Source organism: Osmerus mordax, chromosome 5 (assembly GCF_038355195.1).
Source record: "Osmerus mordax isolate fOsmMor3 chromosome 5, fOsmMor3.pri, whole genome shotgun sequence".
Lineage (NCBI taxonomy): Eukaryota > Metazoa > Chordata > Actinopteri > Osmeriformes > Osmeridae > Osmerus > Osmerus mordax.
In genome coordinates, this window is record NC_090054.1 from 12,798,089 (window position 1) to 12,823,700 (window position 25,612).

Genomic DNA, 25,612 nt, shown 5'->3' on the forward strand with positions numbered 1-25,612 from the left:
TTGTAGTATCGTATAGTATTTGACAAGCATTTGTAGTATCGTATAGTATTTGACAAGTATTTGTAGTATCGTATAGTATTTGACAAGCATTTGTAGTATCGTATAGTATTTGACAAGTATTTGTAGTATCGTATAGTATTTGACAAGCATTTGTAGTATCGTATAGTATTTGACAAGCATTTGTAGTATCGTATAGTATTTGACTGCTCAGTTGCTTTTACAATGTATGCCGAATTGTCTGTGTGTACACAGTATGTGTGTGTGTGTAAATATTTGTGTACATAGTGTGTGTGTGTGTGTGTGTGTGTACAGTCTGTCACCCCGTGATGTATAGCCTGCGAGGGTTCTTCTGCAGGACACATTGTGTCACTTCATAGGAATCAGTTCACACAGCCTTTAGTGTGCTGGAGATTTAGGGTTTAAACCCTCTGGTGGTTCTCCTCTAAGCACTACCATTAATTCAAAACATTCTTGACAAACCTTGTCCCCAGATTCCATGTTCAGTGTTTTGGCTGGGAGGATAGTGTATACGCACGTACTGTATCCACTTAAAACATTTGAACACACACATACGTGCTGTTAATTGGCATGGGGTACACACAAATGCATAGACATATTTGAACACAACCTCCACGACACAGACACACGCACATACCCAGTCCCACGTTCATGCAAACACACACGCACTGACAACACTCCCACACAATTTTTACACAAACGCTCAACTCAAGTGACAAATCGCCCACACATTCTGTCAGAGTGTATTTATACATGGAAGAACACATTTCAGTGTACCGAGCAGTGTCCAACTATACATAGACCTTTGCTGGTATGTTTTGATATGTTCATCTTCACAAATGAAGAGATTATACAGATAGAGGCGGAGCGGGGATCGTTCTAAACCACGGGCCCTTTGCTACTACCCTGGGGAGCCCTCCTCCCCCTCCTCCGTCTCCACCTCTCTATTTATGTAAGAGCGTGTACACCATAGCTCATTTCTCTCCTCCATATTCTCCCAACCTATTGCTCCTGAACGGACCTGAGCCTTTGGAAGAAGCAAAATGAAGAGAGCCCGAAAGAGGAGGAGGACGAGGGGGAAGAAAAGTTTCCTGATGCTGTAGGAGAGAGGCAAAGAGCAGGACACAATGAGAAGAAATGAGAGGGAGGGAGGGAGAGGAGGGAGGGAGGGAGGGAGGGAGGGAGGGAGAGGAGAGGAGGGAGGGAGGGAGAGGAGAGGAGAGGAGGGAGGGAGGGAGGGAGGGAGGGAGGGAGGGAGGGAGGGAGGGAGGGAGGGAGGGAGGGAGGGAGGGAGGGAGGGAGGGAGGGAGGGAGGGAGGGAGGGAGGGAGGGAAAGAATGTGAATTGGCTGGAGGGTGAGAAGACGAGGCAGGAGAGTGGTGGGCAGCTTGTTGAATGCTCTGACAGTGTTGCTGGAAAGAAGAAGTGATCTGCCGCTCCCTACTTCTGTGAGTGGGATCTTTTCAAACCTTGTCTCTCTGGCATGGTTTCAAGACCAACACTGAACGTACAACTATTCCTACACAAATGGGTCGAAGTCAACCCATGCATTAAGTCTAATTGAAAAATATCTGGCTTGTGTGTAATGTAGCGCTCCACACCCAACAGAACAAACAGTTTGGTCCGGTCTGTTCCAGTTAGATCTGCTTCATATCGTAGTCTTGGTTTTTGGCCAACAGGCATATCCTACTTGCACATGAGACACATGTGTGGGAACATATCTTTAGGTCAGGCAATGCTGTATGTCAACTGGAGGGAAAGACCCAGTGTGTTTGACTGTGCTTTTCTGGTTAGGGTTTCATGGTATTTTAAGGCCATGCAGTGTTGTTCAGAGGTTTGGGATGTGAGTGGTGTGTCAGATGGGCAGTGAGTTGCGTGAAGGGTTTGTTATATAGCCAAGTACAAATGACAAACTGACATTTGTCAGGAGAATATCCCTCAGGTTGTCAGTGTCATTCCAAGTGTGTCCTTCTGTTGATGGGCGAATGAGACATCAAATGTTCCTCTTCTGTCCTTCATTTGACCCCCCCCCCCCCCCCCCCCCCCACTGCTTTCGCTGTGTTTCTGTCTCTGTCATGCTTGCGCAATCTGTCGGTTGCACAAAGTCACCTTCTTCTTTTGTATTCGGGGGACAGACAGTGAGTCAGCTAGCTTCGGTCTCAGGGAGGTTTGTCAGCTCTGGGTCTCCCATGTGCCCTCTCTACCTCCCATCTCTCTCTCTCTCTCTCTCTCTCTCTCTCTCTCTCTCTCTCTCTCGCTCTCTCGCTCTCTCTCTCTCTGTGGCTAGAAGAACAGCGATGACCTCTGTAGACGAGATCCCACCTTCTTGAAGAGGGCTTTCAGTTTACACACCTTACACGGTCTCATCTTGCTCTTCCTCTTCCCTCTGCCTCCCGCGTCCTCCTCCCCACTGTCCCCCTCCCCGGCGCGGCCCTCCACGCCCAGCCAGGGAGTCCACACCCCCCCGTGGAGCTGGGGGTCCGCCATGGGGTCGTCCGGTGGGTTCCGCGGGGGCACAGCCGTCTGGTTGTACTCGGCCAAGCGCGTCAGCAGCATCTTTACCACCTCGGGCCGCGCCTCGGCCAGGTCCGACCTCTCATAGGGGTCGGCGGTGACATTGAAGAGCCACACGGACTTCCCCCGCTGGTCGCGGCGTTTCTCCATGTCCTGCCACTGCTGTGGACCGCCGGGGAGGGTCTGGGGCGGCACCCAGTCCCCGTCGCCCACGTTGCCCGTCAGAAGCTTCCAGTGTCCCGCCCGGATGGCCGCGCGCACCGCCGTGTCCCAGATCCCGAAGCCGTTGAGCGCCAGGGCCCTGTGGTCGGGCTCGCCGGGCCGCCGGGAGACGGGGTCGATGTTGAAGAGGATCTCAGTGCGGGGACTGGGCACACCCTGGCTGATGGCCCCCCACACGTCGTGCCCGTCCAGCCGGCCGTGCTCCCTCTCCGGTGCCCTGGCCAGGGCCAGCAGGGTGGGGAACCAGTCCGACACGTGGATCAGCTCCTGGCTCACCACCCCTCTCCTCTTCAGGAGGGGACTGTGGACGAAGCCCACCGCCCGGATACCCCCCTCCCAGTAGGTCCCCTTGCCCCCCCTCAGGGGCCAGTTGCAGCCCCCTGATAGCGGCTGTCCACCATTGTCAGAAGAGTAGATGACAACAGAGTTTCTGTACAGGCCCCTGGTTCTGAGTTCCTGGACCAGCTCCCCCACGCTCTGGTCCACAACGCTCAGCATGGCGGCGTAGTGGCGGCGGGGGCGGTTGCCCAGGGATTGGTAGCGTTGGAGGTAGTGATTGGGTGCCTGCAAGGGGGTGTGGACTGCCTGGAGGGCCAGGTACAGGAAGAGGGGCTTCTGGGGATTGTGGGTCCGCAGGATGTGCTTCACCCTGATTTGCCAGAAGATATACATCAGGTTTATGTCATATCCACACACAACTCAACTATGTTATGTAGACACGTTATGAAGTATGTTATGAAACCAAACATTATCCTAATGTAATCAAAATCAACACATTTGAAGTTGAAGTCTGGTATTTGGAACAACAATCACACAACACCCTGCACAAAACTTATTTTTAGGATTGAATTACGTAAGTAAGCTACCAGGTTCCCTGGAAGAGCAGAGCTAGACTACAACAATTTACATTTACTATCATCATTATCAAGACTTATTTGAGTACATCGCGTGTATGCGTGACAATGTTGAGATACGAACGTGTAAAAAACACCAAAGGTATCTGGATGATCTCCAACAGTCAAATACACCTCATCCTCGACCCAGGCAGTACACGAGGCTCACCTCTCCAAGTAGAGCAGAGTGGAGTAGTTGCCGCTCATCTCCCAGGCGGGTCTCTCCCCGTCATGCAGGTCGAAGCCGCAGGCCTCGGCCCCGTCGCAGCTCTGGAAGTTGAAGTGGTCTCCGCTGCCGGTCAGGGAGCCCAGGAAGCTGTGGAAGCCGCGCCCGGTGGGCAGGCAGCCCGGCCGGCAGAAGCCCAGGTGCCACTTGCCCACCATGTGGGTGGCGTAGCCAGCCCGCGCTAGCCGCTCTGCCAGGGTGGGGGTGTCAGGGGGCAGGCACAGGGGCTGGCGGGGCCGGATGATGGAGTGCTGGAGGCCGGTGTGAATCTGGTACCTGGGGAGGTGGGGGTGGGGGGAGGGCGAAATGTATGTGATCTAACACAGCTGTGCAGTGTGGTATTTAACACTTGGAGAGCAATGTGAATTTGGATGTCAGTCACCGATAATACATGACCATACCGTAGCACGGACTCAATGCAATATCTATATATCTATAAACATTGCACAAAAGCATAGATCGTCTTCCCTACTATGGTAGGCTGATAATTACACTATACTGGGCTCTCATCATAACAAGTTTACTCCCGGGAAGACTCAGTGAATCAATATTGTGGAGAACAATAAGAGGACACCAGTACTCACAGTCCTGTCATGAGTTGGCTCCGTGAGGGAGAACAGATAGGCTGGACATAGTAATTCTCCAGTTTCACCCCTTCACCAGCCAGCTGGTCTATAACCGGAGTGTGTATGTCCGATCCGTGGTACCCCACATCCCCGTAGCCCTGGTCGTCCACCATGATGAAGATGAGGTGGGGAGGCTGAGGTTGGGGAGGGGGCAAGGGACCCGGGGCCCCCCCCACAGGCCCTCCGAAGGCCGAGCCAGAGGTGTGGTTGGGGCTCTGAGCCCCACACAGGCAGAAGAGATGGCCCAGCGTAGCCACCCACAGCATGGGCAGAGGCGACAGGAAGACCGGCATCATCGCCTTGTGATCCGGGGGTCTTCTCTCTCTCTCCGTCCGGGGCTAGTCCGATCCCAACTTCTTTTCATCCACAATGAGTGGAGATGGTGCAGGTAGGGTGCTGTAGTTGTTCAGGCACTTCAGCTGCATTTGGAGTCTGGTCAGTGAATCCACGGTCGCATGCGTCCACGTTGTGGTGCCGGTTGTAGACTGTCTTCTCTCTCCGTCTCAGTCGTAAGCCCATCTGCGGTTGTTTTCCTGCGCGGTCCACAGTCTCCAGAGGTTGTATAAGACCGTCTGTGAAGAGGTGCCAGGCGATGGGGTCGGTTAGAGCACGTCTGTCTGTGAGGCAGGTTTGGAAGGTGCCACTCTCTGTCTGGCTGTGTATTGCTCCTGACTGTGTGTGTGTGTGGCAGGTTGGAGGTGGAGGGGCTTCCCCTTCACAGTAGCCTGCCACATTCTTCCACTGTAGACGCCAGAGGCTGGGGGGAACTTGACCACTGGGAAACACACACACACATATATACACACAAACACGCACCCAAATGTGCAGGCGCAAAGTTACCTAAAAACACCTGCACGATGTACCGTGTGCATTGGGGTGAAACACAATGTTGACCCCTGTTGGTTATTAAGTGTATTACAACCAAAACTCCTAAGGTGGACCATTGAAAGGGTTGGTCACAATAGCAATACGGCTGGTTTGAAATCAGAATGGTCTCCTGTTGGAAAGGAGAAATAAAATCAATGTAACCCTCTATGCACAGTCGGCTTTATTATAGATAATAAGCCTTGAAAATAGTACGTCAATAAATCTGTCTGAATCCTCCATACTCACACAATGGTGATATTGATTTTTTAATTTACCTTTCCACAACTACAGGAAAGCAGCAGTTTGCCTGTCATTCACGTCTTCTAGCTGACACCTGAAAACCAGGGCCGAGCTAAAATTGGGTGCCTAAAGTTCATGACAGATGGTAAAAACGGTGACATTTGTAAATCTAGAGATGCGTGACGTTACGTAAAAGGTGATTCTGAAGTTCATTGAACATACAAATATTGTACGTATGCACATTGTAACAAACAAATAGACATTCTGTATACCCCCCTCTCCCCACACACACACACACACACACATCAACTGCAACTCCTCCAACAACCACTCACACACACACGTATACCATAGTATAGTAACTAAAGTTTCCAACACAGACTACACAAAAGTCCCTTCTGTGGCACATAAGGCTCACAGAAAAAGAAATAAAACAAGAATAGCCTACACAAAAAAAAACTATTCCCAAAATGTCAAAATATATCCCAATTTCAATTAAAGAAAAACAAAATGCAGCACCACAGCTCCTCAACAAACAAACTGTGAAACCGATCCTGGTAATGGTCCTGAATGGCAAGCGGTCCGAGTGGTCTGTTCCTGATTTCCTCCCCTCGACGGATGGCCTATCGACCTGCCGCTCAAGTTCGCCTCCACACAGCACCACTTTCCCATAAGGCCGAGAGGAAATCAATTGTAACAAAACAAGTCCATTTCCTACATTAGGGCAAATGTTTATTCCTGTGGGGATTCGCACGGCCCTTGTCAAGGGAGCACGAGCCAGGTGGAGATTGAGGGAGAGAAAGTCAAAGGGAGAGTAATAGGTGACGGGAGAATGGAGAGAGGGAGACACATGGGGAGAGAAAGGCGAGGAAGGAGTTAGAGAGACCGAGAGAGAAAGAGGGAGAGTGAGAGGGGAAGCACATACGAGAAGAATGAAAGAGAGACAAAGAAAAATAGGCACGTAAGAAGGCGGCCTACTGTAGGAGCAGAGAGTCAGATGAGTGGAGAGGAGGAGGATGAGGAAAGAGAAGTCGAAGACAAATAGCTGCAGACAAAACAGCCATGAAGAGAACAGTCATGTTGGTTTCCACCCAGCATTTTGCCAGAGCATAAAGATGAGTCCTTGACAGAGAAACCGAAAGCCGGGTTCACCGTGAACACAAGGGCAACACGGAGAGGAGGCTAACAGGAAGTGACATCTGTCTTCTCGGGGAAAGAGAGTGGGTGTGTGAGGCAGGCTATCTATCTCTGCTTCTCCTTCTCTGCCCACACTCAATAAACACACACAGAGCTGAATATCTAAGGAGATTCCAATAATATGCTTCCACTGCACTGAACATTGTGACGATTAAACCTTGTGACACTGCAGCTCCAGAATTTCCGAAAGAAGAGAGACTGGGTCATCTTGCGTGCCTGGCGTGCAAACTATATGTTTGTTCTTTATGACAGAGATACGAGCGACCTCCCAGACATGTTTTGGAAAGACCGAAGCAAAGAGTAGGGCGAGGTGTGATTTATTCATGAGAAAGACTAAGTGACTCACTCTGTCTTGAGGCTCTCGGAGAGGGGGGGGGGGTAGAGAGAGACAGAGGGAGAGAGTGTGAGAGAGAGAGAGAGAGAGAGAGAAAGGGGGGGGGGGAGAGAGAGAGTGAGGGGGGGTAGAGAGAGACAGAGGGAGAGAGAGAGAGAGGGGGGGGGGAGTGAGGGGGAAAGAGAGAGAGGGATGGAGAGTGGAAAAGATTTCAGGATAAAAGTAGCGTTATCTTGGCATGGCTTTCATGATCTGCTTACTATAGGGAGGGCGTGTGGCGCAACAAATATGACACAGCAGACACAGAGCGATATTTCATAGGCGTAAGGAGGAGAACAAATGAATGGGTGGACACACACAAACACACACATGAATACACATATACCCTTACACAACCCCTTCCAAATAGAAAGATGTCTGTTTTATTACACTAATTGCCTCCAACATGGAGATAGATACAGCACAGTCTGTGCTTCCTAGACTAGAGATATGGTTTTGCCTTCCTCAGTCTGAAGGTAAAACGGAGTCCGACCTTGTCACAGTCACTGTACTTCTCCAATGTCATTTTCCACACAGTAGAAACCCTACTCTTTCCTCTCCATCTCCGTTTGCAGAGGACAAGGAATCCCAGTACATGACAGAGCAAGGGCCCAGCTCTCTCTGTCAGGACCACCCCGAGGACACGTCTGTCATGAACGACATCTGATCGTGAGATGCAAAACGGGAAGAAAACTTTGGGAACTAACCCTTTTCGGTGCCATGCTTCCTCCTCCGCCGTGATTGGCTGTGCCGTGACTGCATCTTTTCCCCATCAGGCCTCTTCCCTGAGGAAAGCAGGCGATGGGTTTGACTCATCAATAATGAAGAGGATTACACAACCCTGGAGTCGCCCACAGGGCTGCAGTCAGCCCACAGTCTTGGAGGGACATAGCAACGGTTTCGGGACACAGCCCCACCCAGTGGTTGAGCACAGTAATGTCCACGAATCAGACGCTTGCCAGCACAGTAATGCTCTTCCATGGATCATATTGGTGTACAATGTTGCTAATATACCAATCTGAATTCATATGTTGGAAGAGGGAAATTAGGCTGGGCGCTTGAACAACCTAACTGAAGGATGCGTTTATCATGGGGGAGATTCCACAGGCCTATTGGAGAGTTGTGAGATGGATCACTTTAATGACGGTCAACCAGCAGGCAGTGAGTGTGTATGTGTGTGTTTGTATCTGTCTATCTGTCTATGTTTGTTTATGTGAGTACGTGTGTGTGTCTGTGTGTGTGTCTATGTGGATGTCTGCGTGCGTGTCTATATGTTGGTGTGCGTGTGTGTGTGCTCAAGTGTGTGTGTGTTTCTCCCTGGTGGCTGTAGATAGGGGTCAGGGAAGGCCACGTGGCTCCGTGCCACATCCATGCCACGGAGCAGCTGCTGCATGTAGGGCGGGGTGGCAGAGCGGAGCCCAGAGCGGAGCCCAGAGCGGAGCCCAGAGAGGCCAGGGCGACGGGGCAGCAGTGGGTCACTCACAGAAAAGGGGAGTCAGGAGTTCAGACTGACAGACTGACAGACAGCATCCTCACACACTCAGACAGGGTCGACCACGCCACATGGGAGGGAGAGAGAGAGAGGGATAGAGAGAGGTAGAGGACAGGGGGAGAGAGAGATGGAGATACAGGCACAGGGAACGCGTTGGTCCGTCTCCTAAAGCCTCTCTCGGGAAAGGATGACATACAGACTTCTAATCCCATGCAGATGACAGAGGGATATGAGAGCTCAACCTCCTAGGGAGAGATTGATCTGAAAATTAGCACCCAAAGTATGACTAGATTACAGCATGCCACTTAATCCACGCAAACAACAATTTCCGGCTAACATTTCCCATGTTTTCGAACAGTACGTTCCCGTACGGTCCTTCATACATGATTCCCCCCAATGACACGCACTGTTCTTTTAACATTCGGCAGCACCCGTGGCGTGTATTGATAAACACGTCTCATTTTCACCTCCTCAGGGAGCCGGTGCCAGGGGGGCAAGGCTGCCAGTGTTTGGGTTGGGTTGGCAATGCCCATCATGCTGATGAGGAGCTGGCGGAGCGAGCTGCATCTGAGGGCCAGGAACTGGACACGCTGTCAAACTCAACTGTCTGTCACGCTCACTCTGGGCGCTGGGGCGGCGTGGAGAGCTGCGGACAAGCTGCTGCCGCTGAGAGCCCAGAGCGAGAGAGAGAGAGACAGAGAGACTTGGCCGAGGAGGGAGACAACCGCGGATCGTCGAGAACACGCGGGAGAGACAGGAGGACAGGAGGAAAGAGAAGGAGAAAGTAAGAGAGTGAGATGAAAAGAGAAAGAGAGTGAGCGATAGGAGAGAGAGTCGGGAGAGTGAGGGGGGGGGTTGAGAGAGGGAGAGAGAAGCTCTTTTTCTCACCACAGTTGTCAGCCTCATGCCTCTCTCTCTGAGTTTAGAGAGGAACTCGGTTCCCTCTCTCCCTCCCTCTCTCCCTCCCTCTCTCCCTCCCTCCCTCCCTCTCTCCCTCCCTCTCTCCCTCCAAACCCAAATCATGCAGCAGACCCTCATCAGATCCTACAGTAGAAAACATGGAGAGGGGAGGAGGGAGAGACATAAAGCATTCAAGTCATTCTTTTGCATTCATATCTCTGCGAGTTCTTTGAAAGGCAGACAACTTCTTTCCTCTGCCAAGAGATTGTATTGTACAGGCCTGCTGTCTTGAACAGAAACTGAACAGTTTCAGGGCCTGGCAACTTCAAGCAGCATTGGCTATGTGTAGAATGTGTTATTTTGTTCAGCTTGAGAACAGCAAAGTGTCACTGCTTAGTTCTGGCGCACTATTACTAAACAAATCCCTTGAGTTTATTTAAACAGAAACCCTGGAGCCTTGGATATTTCAGGGTCACAATGTTGGTGTCCTTAGGCCTGTGTTTATCTCCTGAAGGTTTTGTAATTGAAGAGGTTCTTGGAGAGAAGAAGAAGAGAGACCGTCAGCAGTGGTCCATATATCTTACTGAAAGTGTGACAAATGTCTAAACTCTCTCTAGTCTTCCACTTCCAGAAATATCAGACTAACTCGCTATTTCTGTTATAACATGTCCTAGGGAACTCAGTGGAGATTATTATCTACCACTTTTGACGGTAATTTCATTTTGTTATGTAATTTATGTGCATAGCAATGCATTGCAACACGATTGCTTCATATGATATAGTGGATTTTACAGTTGTAAAATGGTTAACTTACAAAAGCGATATGGATAGGTGCACTTCCTGGACTCACAATGAGTGTGCTTGAGCTGCTCTTTGGATACAGATACATGTGGACTAAAAACACAAGAACACTCCAAGGCACTCTCTTTGAAAACAACTACAATGGCTTGACTGGCATGGCATGCAGACTGCAGCGTATCATCCGTACTGCTGAGAAGGTGATTGGCTGCAATCTGCCTACCCTCGAGGACCTGCACACCTCGAGGACCCTGAGGCGAGCGAGGAAGATTGTGGCCGACTCCTCCCACCCTGGACACTCCCTGTTTCAGTCACTCCCCTCCGGCAGAAGGCTGCGGTCTATCAGGACCAATACCTCACGCCACAAAAACAGTTTCTTCCCTTCCGCTGTTGGCCTCTTCAACAAGGCCAAGGGACCACACTGACTCAAATGACTTATTGCTTAAAACACACTGCTTTTGCACTGCACCACAACATGGTATCTTGTACATTTGTATTTTTTGTAATATTTGTATTTTTGTATTTTTATATTGTAATTTACGGCAACTTATATTTATCCCACTTAGTACTGCTAGTTTATGTACCCTTAGTATAGTTAGTCCACATATTTAAATTTTAGGTATATGTTTATTGTATGCACCTTCCTGCCAAAGCAAATTCCTTGTCTGTGCAAACTTTCATGGCGAATAAATCCCTTTCTGATTCTGATTCTGATTCTGATGGTCAAGTTTAACCTTGAGGATTTAACATGACCTTGCCATGACAATGAAGGCACTTTCATTGTTTTCAAAAAGAGTGCCTTGGAGTTTCTTGTATTTTTGTTTCATTTCTAGTTTGATATTATAAGATTTGTATGTGGAGATTTGGCACGTTAGGTTGCTACACCAACCCAAACCAGCAGAGGAGGCAGTTGGCATATTAGAATGTGATATCAGGCCCCAGTCACTAAGCAGAGATATGGAGACAGCTGCATAACATGGCAGCCAAACAAACATCTATGATTGGTAACATGGTAACACTAAGACAGTGCTGTTGACTAAAACAGCTTTGGCATGTAGAGGTTACCAGCTACTGTGGAGGGGGGGGATCATTACATTTCCATCAATGAGACTTAAAGCTCTTGAATCATCACAAAGCTATACACAGTCAACTTTGCTGGGAGGTCTTCCACTGCAGTCGGTTGAATATGTGATACCAGAGGGCCAGAGTGACATGGAAGTGAGACCATTGAAGTGTATGTGACCAAGATCAAGCCACACCAGGTTCTACAAGCCCCCAGACATAAATATAGGGTCTCTAGTGAACTGTTTCCTCATCTGTTCTTATCCTGGCCCAGCTGAACTGGGATAGGGAGCAGTGAGTGTGTGTATGTGTGTGTGTGTGTGTGTGTGTGTATGTGAGAGAGAGAGAGACACAGAGAGACAGAGAGAAAGAGAGAGAGAGAGAGAGAGAGAGAGAGAGAGAGAGAGAGAGAGAGAGAGAGAGAGAGAGAGAGAGAGAGAGAGAGAGAGAGAGAGAGAGAGAGAGAGAGAGAGAGAGAGAAGGGGGGGTTGTCTGGCTGGGATCCTGGTAGCTAGCATTCTGCGCTGGCTGGCTCTCAAGCTTCATACCTGGCAACCAAATCAGATGCTTGTGGTTGTATTATAGAATGCAGACACACACTCACACCATATCAACATATGAAGGAACATGATTGCTGGTACATCACAAATAGACTTTAGTCTATATTACGAATTCTATACACATATTGTTGTGATACGGAAATTCTGTGGAAGGTCAAGTGGAATTGGAAAATCCACAGACTGTCCACAGTATCCACTGAACAACAAAGAACAACAGGCACATGTTCGCAACATCCAAACACAGGCCTGTCCCCTCTAATACAAATCTACAACAATGTGTTCTGTGTCGTTTACGACAGTTTATTGACTTTACCAACTAATTAGCCTAGCTCCTGTCTCTCTATTGAGTTTGCTCAATCAGAGTTAAACTGGCCTGTTTTAGACTGGTGTTTTTAGCCTGGATGCTGACATTACCACTACCAGTGACAACACCCCCTGTAATGACTTTTTATGGTGACTATGCCTCAGGACCACATAACAGAGGCCATGACCTAGTATGAATTGGCCATAGCCCTCTATCATGTCCCTGCCACCATTTTGGAACCCCAGGTATAAATCACTGACATTTAGCTGTTCCAGATTTTGGTTCTAACCAGGTCTGGGGGTGGGAGTTAGAGTGAGGGAGGGATATTTTTGGAGGGGCTATCAACAACCTTCTGACAGCCAAGAGGAATGAGTGACAGGACAAGTGTGCAGTTGGCCCCTCCCTTCATCATTCAAACCGGCATTCCTCTCCCTCTTTCTCTTCCCTATCTCTCTCTCTCTCCCTCTCCCTCTCCCTCTCCCTCTCCCTCCTTCTCTTACAGCACCCCCCCCCCCCTCCCTTCCTGCCACCCTATCAGCATGGCCCTACGGTGGTGCACGTGGGCGTACGTCCATGCACGCGTGTGTCCATGACAGTGAGTGTGTGTGTAAGTGTGTGTAAGTGTGTGTAAGAGCGAGTGTGAGTTGGCCCAGGTGCCAGAGGAGCGGAACTCGGAGAAGTCAGTCCCAGGATAGCGTCGCCGACGGAGAGCAGGACATGGCTCTCTGAGGGGGCCCTGTCAACCATGGACCCAACACACTGAGGGTCCCCCCCACCCCCAGAACAACACGACGACAAACGGAACCCAAAACAAAAGAAGGCAGTCGGGAAACGTAAAAAAAAAACAAGAAGACAACCATGGTGGCTGAGGAGGTGGTCATCACCTTGTCTGGCGGAGCGCCGTGGGGCTTTCGTCTGCAGGGAGGGGTGGAGCACCACAAGCCACTACAGGTGGCCAAGGTACGGCTTCGGCAAATGGTGGGACGGGTCTGAATGGAATCAGATAAGGGGTCGACCTGCGTGATATGGAGGGTCACTGTACATGGAATAAAGGCTAGATGACATAAGGGAACTGGAAATGGGGGTTTCTATGATGGCGAGTTTAGATCGTATTAGGTTTGGAATGGCGTGGCTGGATTATGAAGAGGCCTTGAATGAAGGGGTTATGAATGAAGGGGTTATGAATGCGGTGGAGATGGAATAGTGGCTGGTTGTGATGGGTTGGTGCAGAGGCCTGGGAGTGAGTCATGGATCTGATCTGGAACAGGAGACAGGGAGGCACTCGGGTAATAGATAGAGGTGTGAACCTGGAACGTCTTTTCCACTTTTACAGCCCAACTCCCCCTCCACCCCCCATCTTCACTGCTTATCAAAACAAACGCCACACGGTCTTCATTTGTCGCTCTTCATCAAATGATAAGACTTGATTTAAATCAGATGTGTTTCTTCATACAGAGGCTTTGACATTGGCTAGAGAGTGGTATAGCGTAGCGATGAGGCGTCATGGGACTATTGTTGGAATACGATAGACAGTGTAGAACATGTGCAAGAGAGGAGAACCACAGATGTTCCTCAGATCAGGATGATCGTTTTCAGAAGATCGTGATGTTGCTCCGATCTGTTCATAGAATGAGCTCAGTTACTTTCCAACCGTAATAGACAGGTCTTCATGACATGAGTGGTATTTCACAATTTATTTGAAGATTCTAGAACTTTCATCACTTCCCTTGCTGTGCTGCTCTCCTCACCCCAGTGATTTATTTCTGTCTATTCTTTTCCCATCTTGATATAGATATTCTGGATTATTTTAGTGTGCACATGAGCACTCTCATACACACTCATCGCATTTACTGAGTGTTGAGTTAGCAAAACCACTTTTCAAATGTGCTATTCTTGGTGTGGGCCAGCTTACCAAGGTTCCACCGGACAGACTGACCTGTAGGAAAGGTGTGTGTTTCAGCTCCAAATTCCAAAATGGTGGAGCAGAGTTATATTTGCTGCCTCTGCTAGGTTGGATCCAGAATTCAAAAGTCAAAATAAAACACTGACACCTCCTGGATCTTCACAGCTACATTAATATCAACTTTAAAAAGGACTTTTAGATTGAAGTTTCAGCTTGCTGACTACTATAATGTCACATATATACGTAGCTTAATTTTAGTCAAAGTCATTCTGTGGTAGGCCGCCTTCAAACCACCTAACCTAGGCTACATCCTGTGTTGTGTAACAGGCCACACCATTATAGGAGCCCTAAGTATGGAGGTCCCACAACATTAATCCATGACAACAATCCTAGAGGTGACTTACTGTACATGGGATACTGTAAAAGTTAGTTGCACTGTAGGTGCATACGAGGCTAATTGTTATGGTTAAAGACAGCTGTGACTGTCCTGTGGCGGCTGATCTAAAACTGTCTATGACCTTTGACCTCCCAGAAGTGAGGGTGTAATTATGTTAGGCCTCCAGCTGAATACCTAGACACAAGTGGTATATGTGGCTGCTATTTTGTTTTATTGTAACTCCCTTGTGTCCTGGCTGTGGTGGAGGCACATGAGACAGTGGGATCTTGGGACTGTGTGTGTGTGTCATGTACAAGGGCAGCAGCCAGAAGTGACGTAGGCGAGTTGACTGATTGATGGACTTATTCATATCCTGGACCACAAGTAGCTGCACAAAGTCAGGGCCACTTTGACAGGATTAGCTAACAGCGAACCTGGGATTTCATTAGTGGCCTATAAATGTCAGCCAAGAATATCTAAACAAAGACTGATTGGCTGTCTACAAGGCATTCTGTTGCATTCATAGATGAATTGTCCAGTGCATAGACAGAATATTATATCATATTCTTAAGACCTTAAGCAACCTCAACAATGGACAGTGCTATCCTCATACAAATATGCTAAGTGGTCGATGGTGGCACCTGCAAACAACATGGTTTTACAGGGAGGGCATGCGGCCACACTTATGTGGCCACTATGGAATGACGCTCGATATAGATAGAGGAAGGTCTAGAGCTGCAAGGGACCTGCCCAGCATTCACCCTGGTGAAGTGGGTGAGAGGACTCTACACGGGTGGCAGTGTGTGGCCATTGTCTCCGGCACATCGAGGCTGTCAGGACCAGTCCGGCCCTGTGTCAGGGACTACCACAGACTACCACAGATGTAGACCCCAAAACGAGGAGCCCACCCGTCGCGTTTCCTCCCCAGCTGCATGATGATACAGTAGAGATCGATTGGAGGAAACGTGTGTGAGATTGTGAGAGGGAGAGAGAGAGAGAGAGAGAGAGAGAGAGAGAGAGAGAGAGAGAGAGAGAGAGAGAGAGAGAGAGAGAGAGAGAGAGAGAGAGTGTAAGTGAATATCTTGAATCGGTTCATCAATTGAAGTGAATCATTCCATTATCTCTTAACTAAAGAGAATGTGGAGAGGTTCAAAATCACACTTTTCCATGTTTTCTTGTTCCAGCTCTTTTTTTTTTATGAGAACGAGATTTATATCATAATGTATAATAGAACCTTTACTTTTTGTCCACCACTGTCACCAATGCACGAAAACCCTTTGCATCCTCTGACCTTCCTGCGTGCATGTCTTTATCTCCCTCTGTTGCCATAGGTACGAAAGCGCAGTAAGGCATGCAGGGCAGAACTCCGAGAGGCAGATGAGCTGGTGTCCATCAACGATCAGCCATGCAGCGGTCTGTCCCACGCCCAGGCCATGACCGTCATCGACAGCTCATCCGGAATACTCCACATCCGGGTCAAAAGGTGAGAGGCCAAAACCCAGTCAAAACAGTCAAAACATGAGCTGCGGGTTGCATCTCTATACGCATGGGTATCACCAAACTACGTGGAATCATGAAACACAGAGCTTCATGTACGTCCTGTGAGTTCACAGGCATATTTGACCACCTCTGCTGTATGCTTCAGGGCCGTGCACTACAGTAGAGCACCAGCGTCATGTGTCTCCTCTCTCTCCTCTGCCCGGTTCCCTTAGAGCGCCGGCTGGCTTCCAGTCCGTGGTGCTCTTGACCCGTGCCCCGTCCCCCCGCATCGACAAGGAGTACCGGGCAGTCCTGCGCGCCATGTCCCCCTCCGCCCACCCCAACCACCCCCCAGTCAGGGAGGTGCACCACAGCCACAGCCGCAGCTCCCTCCTGTCCCCCACGGGGCGCAGCGGCCTGACCTCCCCGCCGGGCAGCGAGGCGTACTACGGCGAGACGGACAGCGACGCCGACGTGGCGGCCCACGAGCGCCAGCGGCGGCAGAAACGCCGGAGTCCCAACAACCCGTTGCCGGGGAAACCCCCCGGCCGCGCCTCGGCGGAAGGCGGCGAGACGTCCGAGATGAGCGGCTACGACAGCGCGCCGGACGCCCGCGTCTACCCCGGCGTGGCGGACGGCCGCGGCGGGGAGGGGGGGCTGTCCGCTGTGGGCGTGGCCCGGCGGGAGGTCATCTACCAGCCCCCGCCCTCAGGGATGTGGTCCTCGCAGACCTCCACAGAGACCTCGTCCATCATCTCCTCGGCGGATGACCAGGGGCCTCCGAGTGGGGGGCCGGAGGAGGACAGCGGCTTCCAGGAGCTGACCAACGTTCCCCCGCTGGTGTCCCCTGAAAGGGCTAAGGAGGCCATGATGCTGGGCTCCCGTGGGCAGCTGGTGCCCATGGTGGGTCCCTTGGAGACGCCTCTGGACGAGGATCTGACAACCACATACATGGATAAGGCCAAACAAGCCAGTGAGTACACTGTTGATGAGCAGTCAACCGGGAGATATTTCTCACCATGTAAACCACATGGGAAAAAAAAGTTAATACAAAAGTTTGTCTCGGGTCGAGCACTCACTCAAGCCACAACTACGACGTCTCTCTGTTACCAAATCAATATGATAGTTGCAGATGCAGTAATACCATGCACAGCTGGAATAAAATAAACATTTACTTTTGTTTGGTTTGGCACAACATAAGATGTTTTCCCAGAGTGGATCATTTGAATATTCAAATCCAGACAATTCGATTCCGTGGATTCCGTCAGGTGTGATTGGACCAGACATTTGTGATGTGAGAACATGTGTGTTCCATCCCCTTTAAGAGAACACAGAGCTCTTCCACGTAGGCTGCTAAATATACTTGTGGTTCAGTAGAGTGATAACCGGAGTGCTGGTTCTGGGCCTGGGCCTGGCCACAGAGAAAGGCATGTACAGCTGCTATCTGGTATCAAGTAGCAGACCCTCTTCCCCCGTCTCACTTTCCCTTTCTGGCCAACTCTCATGTCTCCCTGTACTTCTGCACTACCTTAACCTCACATGTTCTGTCTTGTGCTTCCAAATCGTAAGTGAATACGAGAAGAAACAATTTGCGGGAAAAGCTAGCGTTATTAGCTCAGACGTCGTATCTGCAAAATAGGACATTGTCGCATCCATCCAAGACTCCAAATATGAAACCATTCCATCCATACCTATTGTCAGGAGCACACTAAGAAGACACAGATATAGAAACACACCGATAGATATAAATAGGGACGCTGATATGATCCATATGTCAAAGCTAACATGGTTGTGATGTGAAGGCTCCTGACCTGGGTGAGCAGCTGAAGAATGTCTGAAGAGATCACACAAGAGGAGGAGTACTCCAGAGGTCTGCCCTGAATATCTAAGATGCCCCATGAATTAGGAACACATGTTTTTTTCAGATAAGTCTTGTTTTAGCATGAAGGGAGTGAACTGCCGACCTTTAGCTTAAGTTCACCAACCCTTCCTATGAACAAGTAGCCACTCGCTTCTGGTTTACTACTCGCATTGGTAAAAAGCATGTACATTCTGGCATGTACTGAATTTCCTTTTCAGCCATTTCTGTAAAACCCATTCACCAGATTCAGAGTTTTGGAAGGGCTTCATATGAAGAGATGTCAATGTTATCCTGACTAATAACATTGAGCAGCCATCTGAACCAGGATAACATAATCATATCCAGTAATGGAAAATTAAATGGGATGTGGGAAGTTCACAGTAAGTAATGCCCTAGATCAGAAAAATATCCAATTCACCATCTATTTACCAATATAAATGACACACCATTCGACTATTTTAACACTTTTTACTTCATCTTTCCTTCTTTCTGTGATACAAAATATTCAAATGCTTCCCATCTGTCACTCATAAACTTATGTGCAGGAAGACAGGTGCTATTTGAGGATAAGAAGGACTTTTTTAGGAGGGTGAATAAATAGTCCCATAAATACTGTACTGTCCCCTCATGGATGTTTAACATTTAGCCTACGTGTCCTGTTCAGGGACACAGTCAGTGTCCTATTAAGTAAAACCTCTTTACATACATATTTGGCTAATAGAATTAGTCTTCACACTATACTATTCAGTACCATAAAAAGTTTGCAATATGCTAACAAGTTAACTTCAACATCACAGAAACTTCAGTTAGCCCAGTTTCTGCCTATTTCAAAAGGTTATCAAGATACTTCCTGTTGCATCGCAGTTAATGTGAAAAAATGTCTGTCTTGTCTGTTTTTTTTCTCGCAGTGCTCTTCTAACGGGTTAAAAGATGGATAGTCTTGCTAAAGACATGGCAGGTTGTTTTTAGATCACTGATGTCATTAGATCCCTGATGTCACATTGAGCCAGCTGTGTGAAGATTATATGGTCATCGAGAGGGCAAAAATATTCTTCACTCTGGCTATCAATGTTCTCAGTTTTATTTTCGTTTTCGTATTCACGATTTCCAATTGGAAAGCCAAACATACATTTTTGTTTTCGAAAAGAAACATCATTTATTGACCACATCAAAAAATAGAACTGACCTCAACCCCACGATGCATGCCAAAATGCTGACATTCCTGCACACACTGTGTAATGTCCCCACTGTAAACCGTGTCCTCTCGCACCTGCAGAGCTGAACCGAGGAGACACCCTCCAGGACAAGCAGGTAAAGGAGGCTCGGACCAAGTGTCGCACCATTGCCTCCCTGCTGACCGACGCGCCCAACCCCCACTCCAAGGGCGTGCTCATGTTTAAGAAGCGACGCCAGCGCTCCAAGAAGTACACGCTGACCAGCTTCGGCAGCGTGGACGAGGACTTGCGCCAGGACTCCCAGGAAGAGGACGGGGCGTTCCTGGGCAGCGAGTCCGAGTTTGACGAAGACGGCTTCTCCGCTGCCCCTGACTCCACCTGGGACGGCGACTACCTGGACGTGCTGGAGAAGAGGGCGACGGCGGCGACGACGGCGGCGGGAGGGCGAGGGGACGGGGCGGATGACGCGCCCAGTCCGGGTTTGAGCGACACCGCCGGGAAGGGCGCCCAGCTGTTTGAGCAGCAGAGGAAGAGGGCGGCGGAGCACGCCAGGAAAGTGGAGGCCGCTCAGCCTCAGGCCCCGCCTCAGCCACAGCCCCAAAGCCAATCGCAGATCGGGGAGCAACCAAATCAGTATCCACCGAGCCAGTCTCAGCCAGACATGCAATTCTTGCAGACCCATCAGCCGCCACCCCCTGCATCTTTCCAGGATGAGGCCCAGCAACTGGCCCCTCCCATTCACAGCATGGCGAACGGAAACATGTCCTACTCTGTTGTTAGCACAGCTAGCATGGTGATGTCGCCTCCAGTTGTGGCACCAAAACCAGCCACCGCCTCAGTGACCATCCTGACCGCCCCAGCGCCCCTATCCCAGACACCCCTGCCGGAACTTTCCTCCAGCTCAGTCCTCAACAGAACCGCCCAACCCTTTGCCCCTGGCTTCGTCACCAACAGAGCCGCCACTGCTCCTGTCGTGTTCCGGCCCACAGTTACCAAGAAACCCCAGCGCCCAGCCACCTCGGCAGGCATCGTGCCGACACCTTTCTCCGCTTCCTCCGAGCTAGCCGCCAACATGGCTCCCCTCTCCTCCCTGAGCCAGCCCTCCATCTTCTCTCCACCGCCCTCGGTAGCCGGTGGTCCCTTCTCCCCCTCCTCCACGGCCCCTCGCTACCCAGCATTCTCCACCCCTCTGGAGACCACGCAGGCAGCCCAGCCAATGACCATGACTGCACCCCATCTCCCTGTTTCTGCCCCGGTGGCACCCATGCCCCAGGTCTCAGCTGCCCCTATGCCTCAAATGGCCGTTACGGCTTCTCAGATGAACCATGTACCAGTCTCAATGGCTCCCATGCCTCCACCACCTCAGATGGTGTACCAGCCACCTCAGGTCTCCGTTGCCCAACCATCTCAAGTCCCAGTTTCTCAACCACCTCCGATGGCGTTTTCTCAACCCCCTTCGGTCCCAAGGCCCCCCCCACCCACGGCTCCGGTGTCTGTGGTACCTCAAGCCACCACGGTAGCCCCCACGCCCATACCCACCACCCCTATGTCTCCCCCCGGTGGTCGTACTGGAATCCTCCTGGATGCCCGCCGCCGCAGCGGCAGGAGACCCATGTTCCGCACCCCGGAGGACAAGAAGAACTCCCCCAACCCGGAGCTGCTCAACATGGTCCAGAACCTGGATGACAGACCCCACCGCGGCTACGGACGCCCTCCCTCGGTGGTCATGGGCTACGAGGGCGGCGAGGAAGACAACCAGGATGGCGAGGCGGGCAGAGGTAGGATGCCGCCTCCGGTGGCCCCCAAGCCCAGGGTGATCCATGAGACGCCCCTGATCCCCCAGAACGAGGGCAAGGGGGCTCAGCTGTTTGCCCGTAGGCAGAGCCGCATGGACCTGTACGTGGTGGATACCCCCCCAGAGACCCCCTTCCAACAGGAGGTCCACTCCATGGCCGGTGCCCAAGACTACGACCCTTCCTCCAACCCCTCGCTTCCCAACCAGTGGAAGTACTCCCCCAATATCAGAGCTCCTCCTCCTATTGGCTACAACCCTCTTCTGGCTCCTTCCTGCCCTGTGGGCCCACAGCGGGATACTGGCAGGGGCAGAGGGGGACCAGGGGGAATGGGCTCCCAGAGAGAGGGCATCAAAGCTTTGGATTTCATGAGGAGGCAGCCCTACCAGCTCAACTCTGGAATGTTCAGTTACGGTGGAAGCGTGGCTAACCTGTCCGCCATGCCCTCCTACCAGGCCCAGAGGCAGCAGCAGCAGCAGCAGCAGGGTGGGTACACCATGGTGGGCAGCTCCCTGACCCCACCCAAGCAGATCCCCATCAAGGCGGCCCGGGTGTATGAGATCAAACGCTTCTCCACCCCCACGCCCATGTCAGCGCCCACGCTGGCAACCAAAGTGATCGCCCAGCGGTCCGCCACCACACTCGGAGAGCCCATTATGCGCTCTGACATGACCTCACCGACCCCTACCCCCATCTCCCGGCCCACCGCTCGTGTCTCAGCCCCCACCCCCACGCCTTTCTCAGCCCCCACCCCCACGCCTTTCTCAGCCCCCACCCCCACGCCTTTCTCAGCCCCCACCCCCACGCCTTTCTCAGCCCCCACCCCCTCGCCTTTCTCAGCCCCCACACCCACACCTTTCTCAGCCCCCACACCCACACCATTCAATGCTCCACACCCAACATCTGGGCTCCCAAGCCTGCCCCAAATCTCTGCCATCCCAATCCCCAATTCGGTCCCCGTCCCACACCCGACACCCTACACTGGAGTGTCCTACACAGGGCTCCAGGCTGCCAAGCAGTTCCAGAGTGCCCCTGAGCTGAGCCTCTTGGGCTCGCTGCCTCCCCTGAGAGCCACACCCATCCAGGTGCCAAAGCCTCGCTTCATCGCCACCAAGTCAGGCATCAAACCCCACATTTGGAGGCCAGGGGCCATGTGAGCTTGGGCGGGAGACCCCATTTCACAGACTTGGACTTGGACCCCTTCAAATCCTAAACCCACAATGAATATAAGATGATTGATTAAAAATATACTTAATTAAAATGCTATGTTTGATTTCAATGATTGAAAACCCTAACTAAAGTGAATTTGTTATATTTATATTTTTCATTTATTTGGCTTTAATATGTTACAAGGCTTTAATTTGTGCGGCAGTGATGGCTGTTGTTCCATCTTCAACATATGTTTATATTTCACAATGGTATTCATGTATTTGCAGTTTTAGATGAGCTTTGAAGTCACATATAGACAGTCGTTGCTAAAATGCATAGGCTACATATAGCCTGTCAAGCCAAGGATACGAGGAGTTTTCTTTTTCACATATACACCATAGTGTACCCAATGTACACAACTAGAACTGGACTAGTAGTATTCCTACCATTCTCTACGCCTGTCCTGGAGGAGGTTTGTGTAAGGCTTATCTTTCGGCACAGTCAGATGAAATACTGTCAATAATAAAAAGCCATGGGAGCAGTGAGAGAGCTTGTACTGAATTATTCTTTGAAACTTGAAATGTTGACGTTTAGGATATCTGGTATGAATGGTGATCATTTCACAGTTTTTTCACACTTTATGTGACCACGGAGAGCAGTGTCTCCTCGCTCTGGTGAGAGGTGAGAGGTCAGCGAGGCAAGGCTGACTCGGGGAGAAGGGGGCACACAGGATGTTAGAGGACAAACGGTTCAACGAGAGCACCATCATGTGACTCCATGCAGGGACAAGACTGATGTGACACTGGGCACAACGTCTTAGACTTGGGGCACACAGAGCGGTTGGATGCTGATGATTGGCCAGGGCTGGGTCCGTTTGGGAACAGTGACAGCCATTGTGTTTGGCTTCTGCGCCAGCACAACCAAGTCTCTAAAGCTCTGGAAATGTTTGTCTAGCAAGACGGCTGCTGCTCGTGCCCCTGCTGTCCCCAGTGCCCAGTGAGCTCTCTAGGGCGCCTGGTGTCCATGTCACCGCTCACGTTGTATTCAAACAAATGACAATGCTGAGACAAAAGGTGTATCTTTTTCTTTATTGTGAATGAAACAGATTTGTCATGCGATTAAGGAAGATAAAAAAAAGAAAAACTGAGGCACCGGCAGTATAACGGTTTAAGGCATGGGTATGGCTGTGGATAGGGAAGGTACGTGGGGCCGAAAATGGCCCCTGTCAACAGAGTTTTGGAGGGTCCATTCAGGACCATGAATAAAAGGTCTACAATGGCATGTTTGGGCTGTACCATCATGCAGGTAGAGGGCGTGAAAATAGATGCAATAAAGGTCCATGAACGTGAGACTTCTGATTGGACACTGGACAATGAATTCCCACAGCCAATAGAAATTAGAAGATGGTGACAGGAAAGGGTGAAATGGGTTCTGAGGCCTGGAGAAAGGAGGTACTGTAGAGATGGGGGCTGATGGCACAGATATTCCACTATGCCGGTGTCTCAGTGCAATACAAAGACTGAATAATGCATTGATGAATTAATGAATGCATTAATGAATTAAAATGTCAGAATAGAATAACAACTAACCCTGGTAACAGTGTCGGGACTACCATGAATGCAATTAAATAAAGTTATGTTCACTGACAGAGTTTAATACTTTTACCTTCTTTGAGATGATAAATGTTGCTTTTATAATTTATGAATCTAATCTAACATAATTTAAACTATGTTCATGTGCTTTATGTCATAATGTTTGCTAAAGTATGTGATATGTTGTGCATACAGTACAGGAATCTTAGTGTGTAAAAATACAAGTTAATAATAATAATGGTTCCTCTTTGTAGCTAGATACAAGTGTGAGTTTGAACATTTCTGTTTGTGAATCTGCAATAAAGGATGTTGGTGTACACTTTTGACTGCCTTACAGACAAGATGTTTTTAGATGAATAAATATAGCCTTGAAATCTTGCCAATTGTCTGATATTTCTGGATCATCGCTGCCCCCTGTTGTTCACATTTCAAAACACAATTTGACAGTAAAACACAATAAGGGATAAACTATTTCCTTTAAAACAGCGTGGACCGTGAATATACAAACCTGTATTTGTTTCCCAAACCACATGACCTACATATTATCCATCTTTTCCTGACACTGATGTTCTTCCTGATTACACCAACTGAACACAACAGCTGTCCTTGTCTCCACCATCTCAGGCACACTAGGAGACTTAGAGCAGTTCTCTCACACACACATACTAGTCCTGGATTACAGTTCCACTCCAATAAAGATGCTTTATATTCTTGGATTAGTTCTAATCTTCTGTCCTGATTCCATAATTATTATCTTCAGTTATGCAAACATGTGTTCACCAATGTTGCAAAACTCACCTCATCTCCTACAAACCAGATTAAACCAGTTTACTCTTGACCCTTCACCCTTCACCCTCAAAGGGAACCACATGTCCTTATGGAATTTGTATGATGAGGAATACTTTTTGCAATACAACCAAGGTACAATAACTAAAACCTTCCTTTTGAATAGAGAGGATTGACATTATTATTATAAACAAATCTAAATAGCATTTGATTGGATATAATTTATGGATGAATACTGAAGCTACAGGTGGGAAAAGGTAGAGTCTTGGAACTGATCCTGGGAGATTTGCACTTACATTTACTTACAATAAATTGGATGAAGGATGTACTGTAAGCACCTTGACTTTTTAAATAGCCCATAGTCAACACATTACATCTATCTCTATTTGTTCTCTATGTATTTGACTGTTCAATGACAACACTAGGCTGTACAGTGCCTGCCCTAACACAACTTCGCCACATGGAGGCACTATAAGGTCAGTTTTGAACTGAAAATCTAAGCGCCACGTCCTCTGGGCGAGAGAGCATGGAGGGGTCTGCCGCAGCATGAATACAGTACACTCAGATGGAGTCAACTGGCATCTCTCTGCCTGGCCGTCCTGATACCTATATATAGGGCTGTTAATATCCCCACATAGTATTTATGGCTGTTCAACACTCAGTCCCATTTTTACATTGCGGTTAAAATACAGTTCAACAGTATGAGGATTAACAATAATAAGGGATAAGCACAAAGTATATCTGTGTTACTGTATGCTATACAGAAAAACAATAAGGTGCATTAGACCAGATCAAGTGACAACTCAAGTGAGCCTATTTATCAAACAATTGTAACTAGAGGACACTACTCTATAGACTTGTGAGTGAGTCAACAAATAAACTACAACTTAAATAAATAAGGAAAGGATTCTTTTTTTTTTAATCGAAATTGGCACAATTTGTCAGTTTGAAAGAACTGAAACTGGAACTGAAAGATACATTCAGCTGTGCCAGCTAAACAGTCGGCTATGACACAGAGAAAACCTGTAGATTGAGCCAACACATAAGCAGCCAGTCCTGCTCGTTGAGCTGTGTGACCCTGAATGAAGCTAAGGGCTGTCTGGAAAGCTGATCCAGTGTAAGTTTGGAGATAATTAATGATTGGGAGAAACAGGCCAACAAATTAACTTAAGACAAACACACACAAACACACACACACACAAATGC

The 25,612-nt window shown here is 49.4% G+C and overlaps 2 protein-coding genes across 2 annotated transcripts; one reads left to right on the forward strand and one right to left on the reverse strand.

The window, feature by feature from the left end:
• Positions 1-2,301: 2,301 nt before the first annotated feature.
• si:dkey-174i8.1 (arylsulfatase I) lies at positions 2,302-4,792 on the reverse strand. The gene is made up of 3 exons (XM_067235684.1): positions 4,458-4,792; positions 3,817-4,149; positions 2,302-3,403 (listed from the first exon to the last, which is right to left on the reverse strand). The coding sequence occupies exons 1-3, from the start codon at positions 4,790-4,792 to the stop codon at positions 2,302-2,304; spliced, it is 1,770 nt and encodes a 589-aa protein (XP_067091785.1).
• An 8,158-nt stretch (positions 4,793-12,950) lies between these two features.
• synpo2la (synaptopodin 2-like a) lies at positions 12,951-23,998 on the forward strand. The gene is made up of 5 exons (XM_067236399.1): positions 12,951-13,252; positions 15,903-16,054; positions 16,284-17,023; positions 19,188-21,590; positions 21,696-23,998. Exons 1-5 carry the CDS (start codon positions 13,151-13,153, stop codon positions 22,034-22,036), a joined length of 3,738 nt encoding a protein of 1,245 aa, XP_067092500.1. The 5' UTR covers positions 12,951-13,150; the 3' UTR covers positions 22,037-23,998.
• Positions 23,999-25,612: the final 1,614 nt, after the last annotated feature.

Bases quoted from the DNA above. Each gene is read 5' to 3' on its own strand.
- si:dkey-174i8.1 (XM_067235684.1), bottom strand. From the start codon at position 4,792: ATGCCGGTCTTCCTGTCGCCTCTGCCCATGCTGTGGGTGGCTACGCTG. The intron at 4,150-4,457 runs GTGAGTACTGGT...CCACCTCCCCAG, and splicing joins AGCCAACTCATGACAGGACT to GTACCAGATTCACACCGGCC. The intron at 3,404-3,816 runs GTGAGCCTCGTG...CTGGCAAATCAG, and splicing joins ACTCTGCTCTACTTGGAGAG to GGTGAAGCACATCCTGCGGA.
- synpo2la (XM_067236399.1), top strand. From the start codon at position 13,151: ATGGTGGCTGAGGAGGTGGTCATCACCTTGTCTGGCGGAGCGCCGTGG. The intron at 16,055-16,283 runs GTGAGAGGCCAA...CGGTTCCCTTAG, and splicing joins CTCCACATCCGGGTCAAAAG to AGCGCCGGCTGGCTTCCAGT. The intron at 17,024-19,187 runs GTGAGTACACTG...TCGCACCTGCAG, and splicing joins GGATAAGGCCAAACAAGCCA to AGCTGAACCGAGGAGACACC.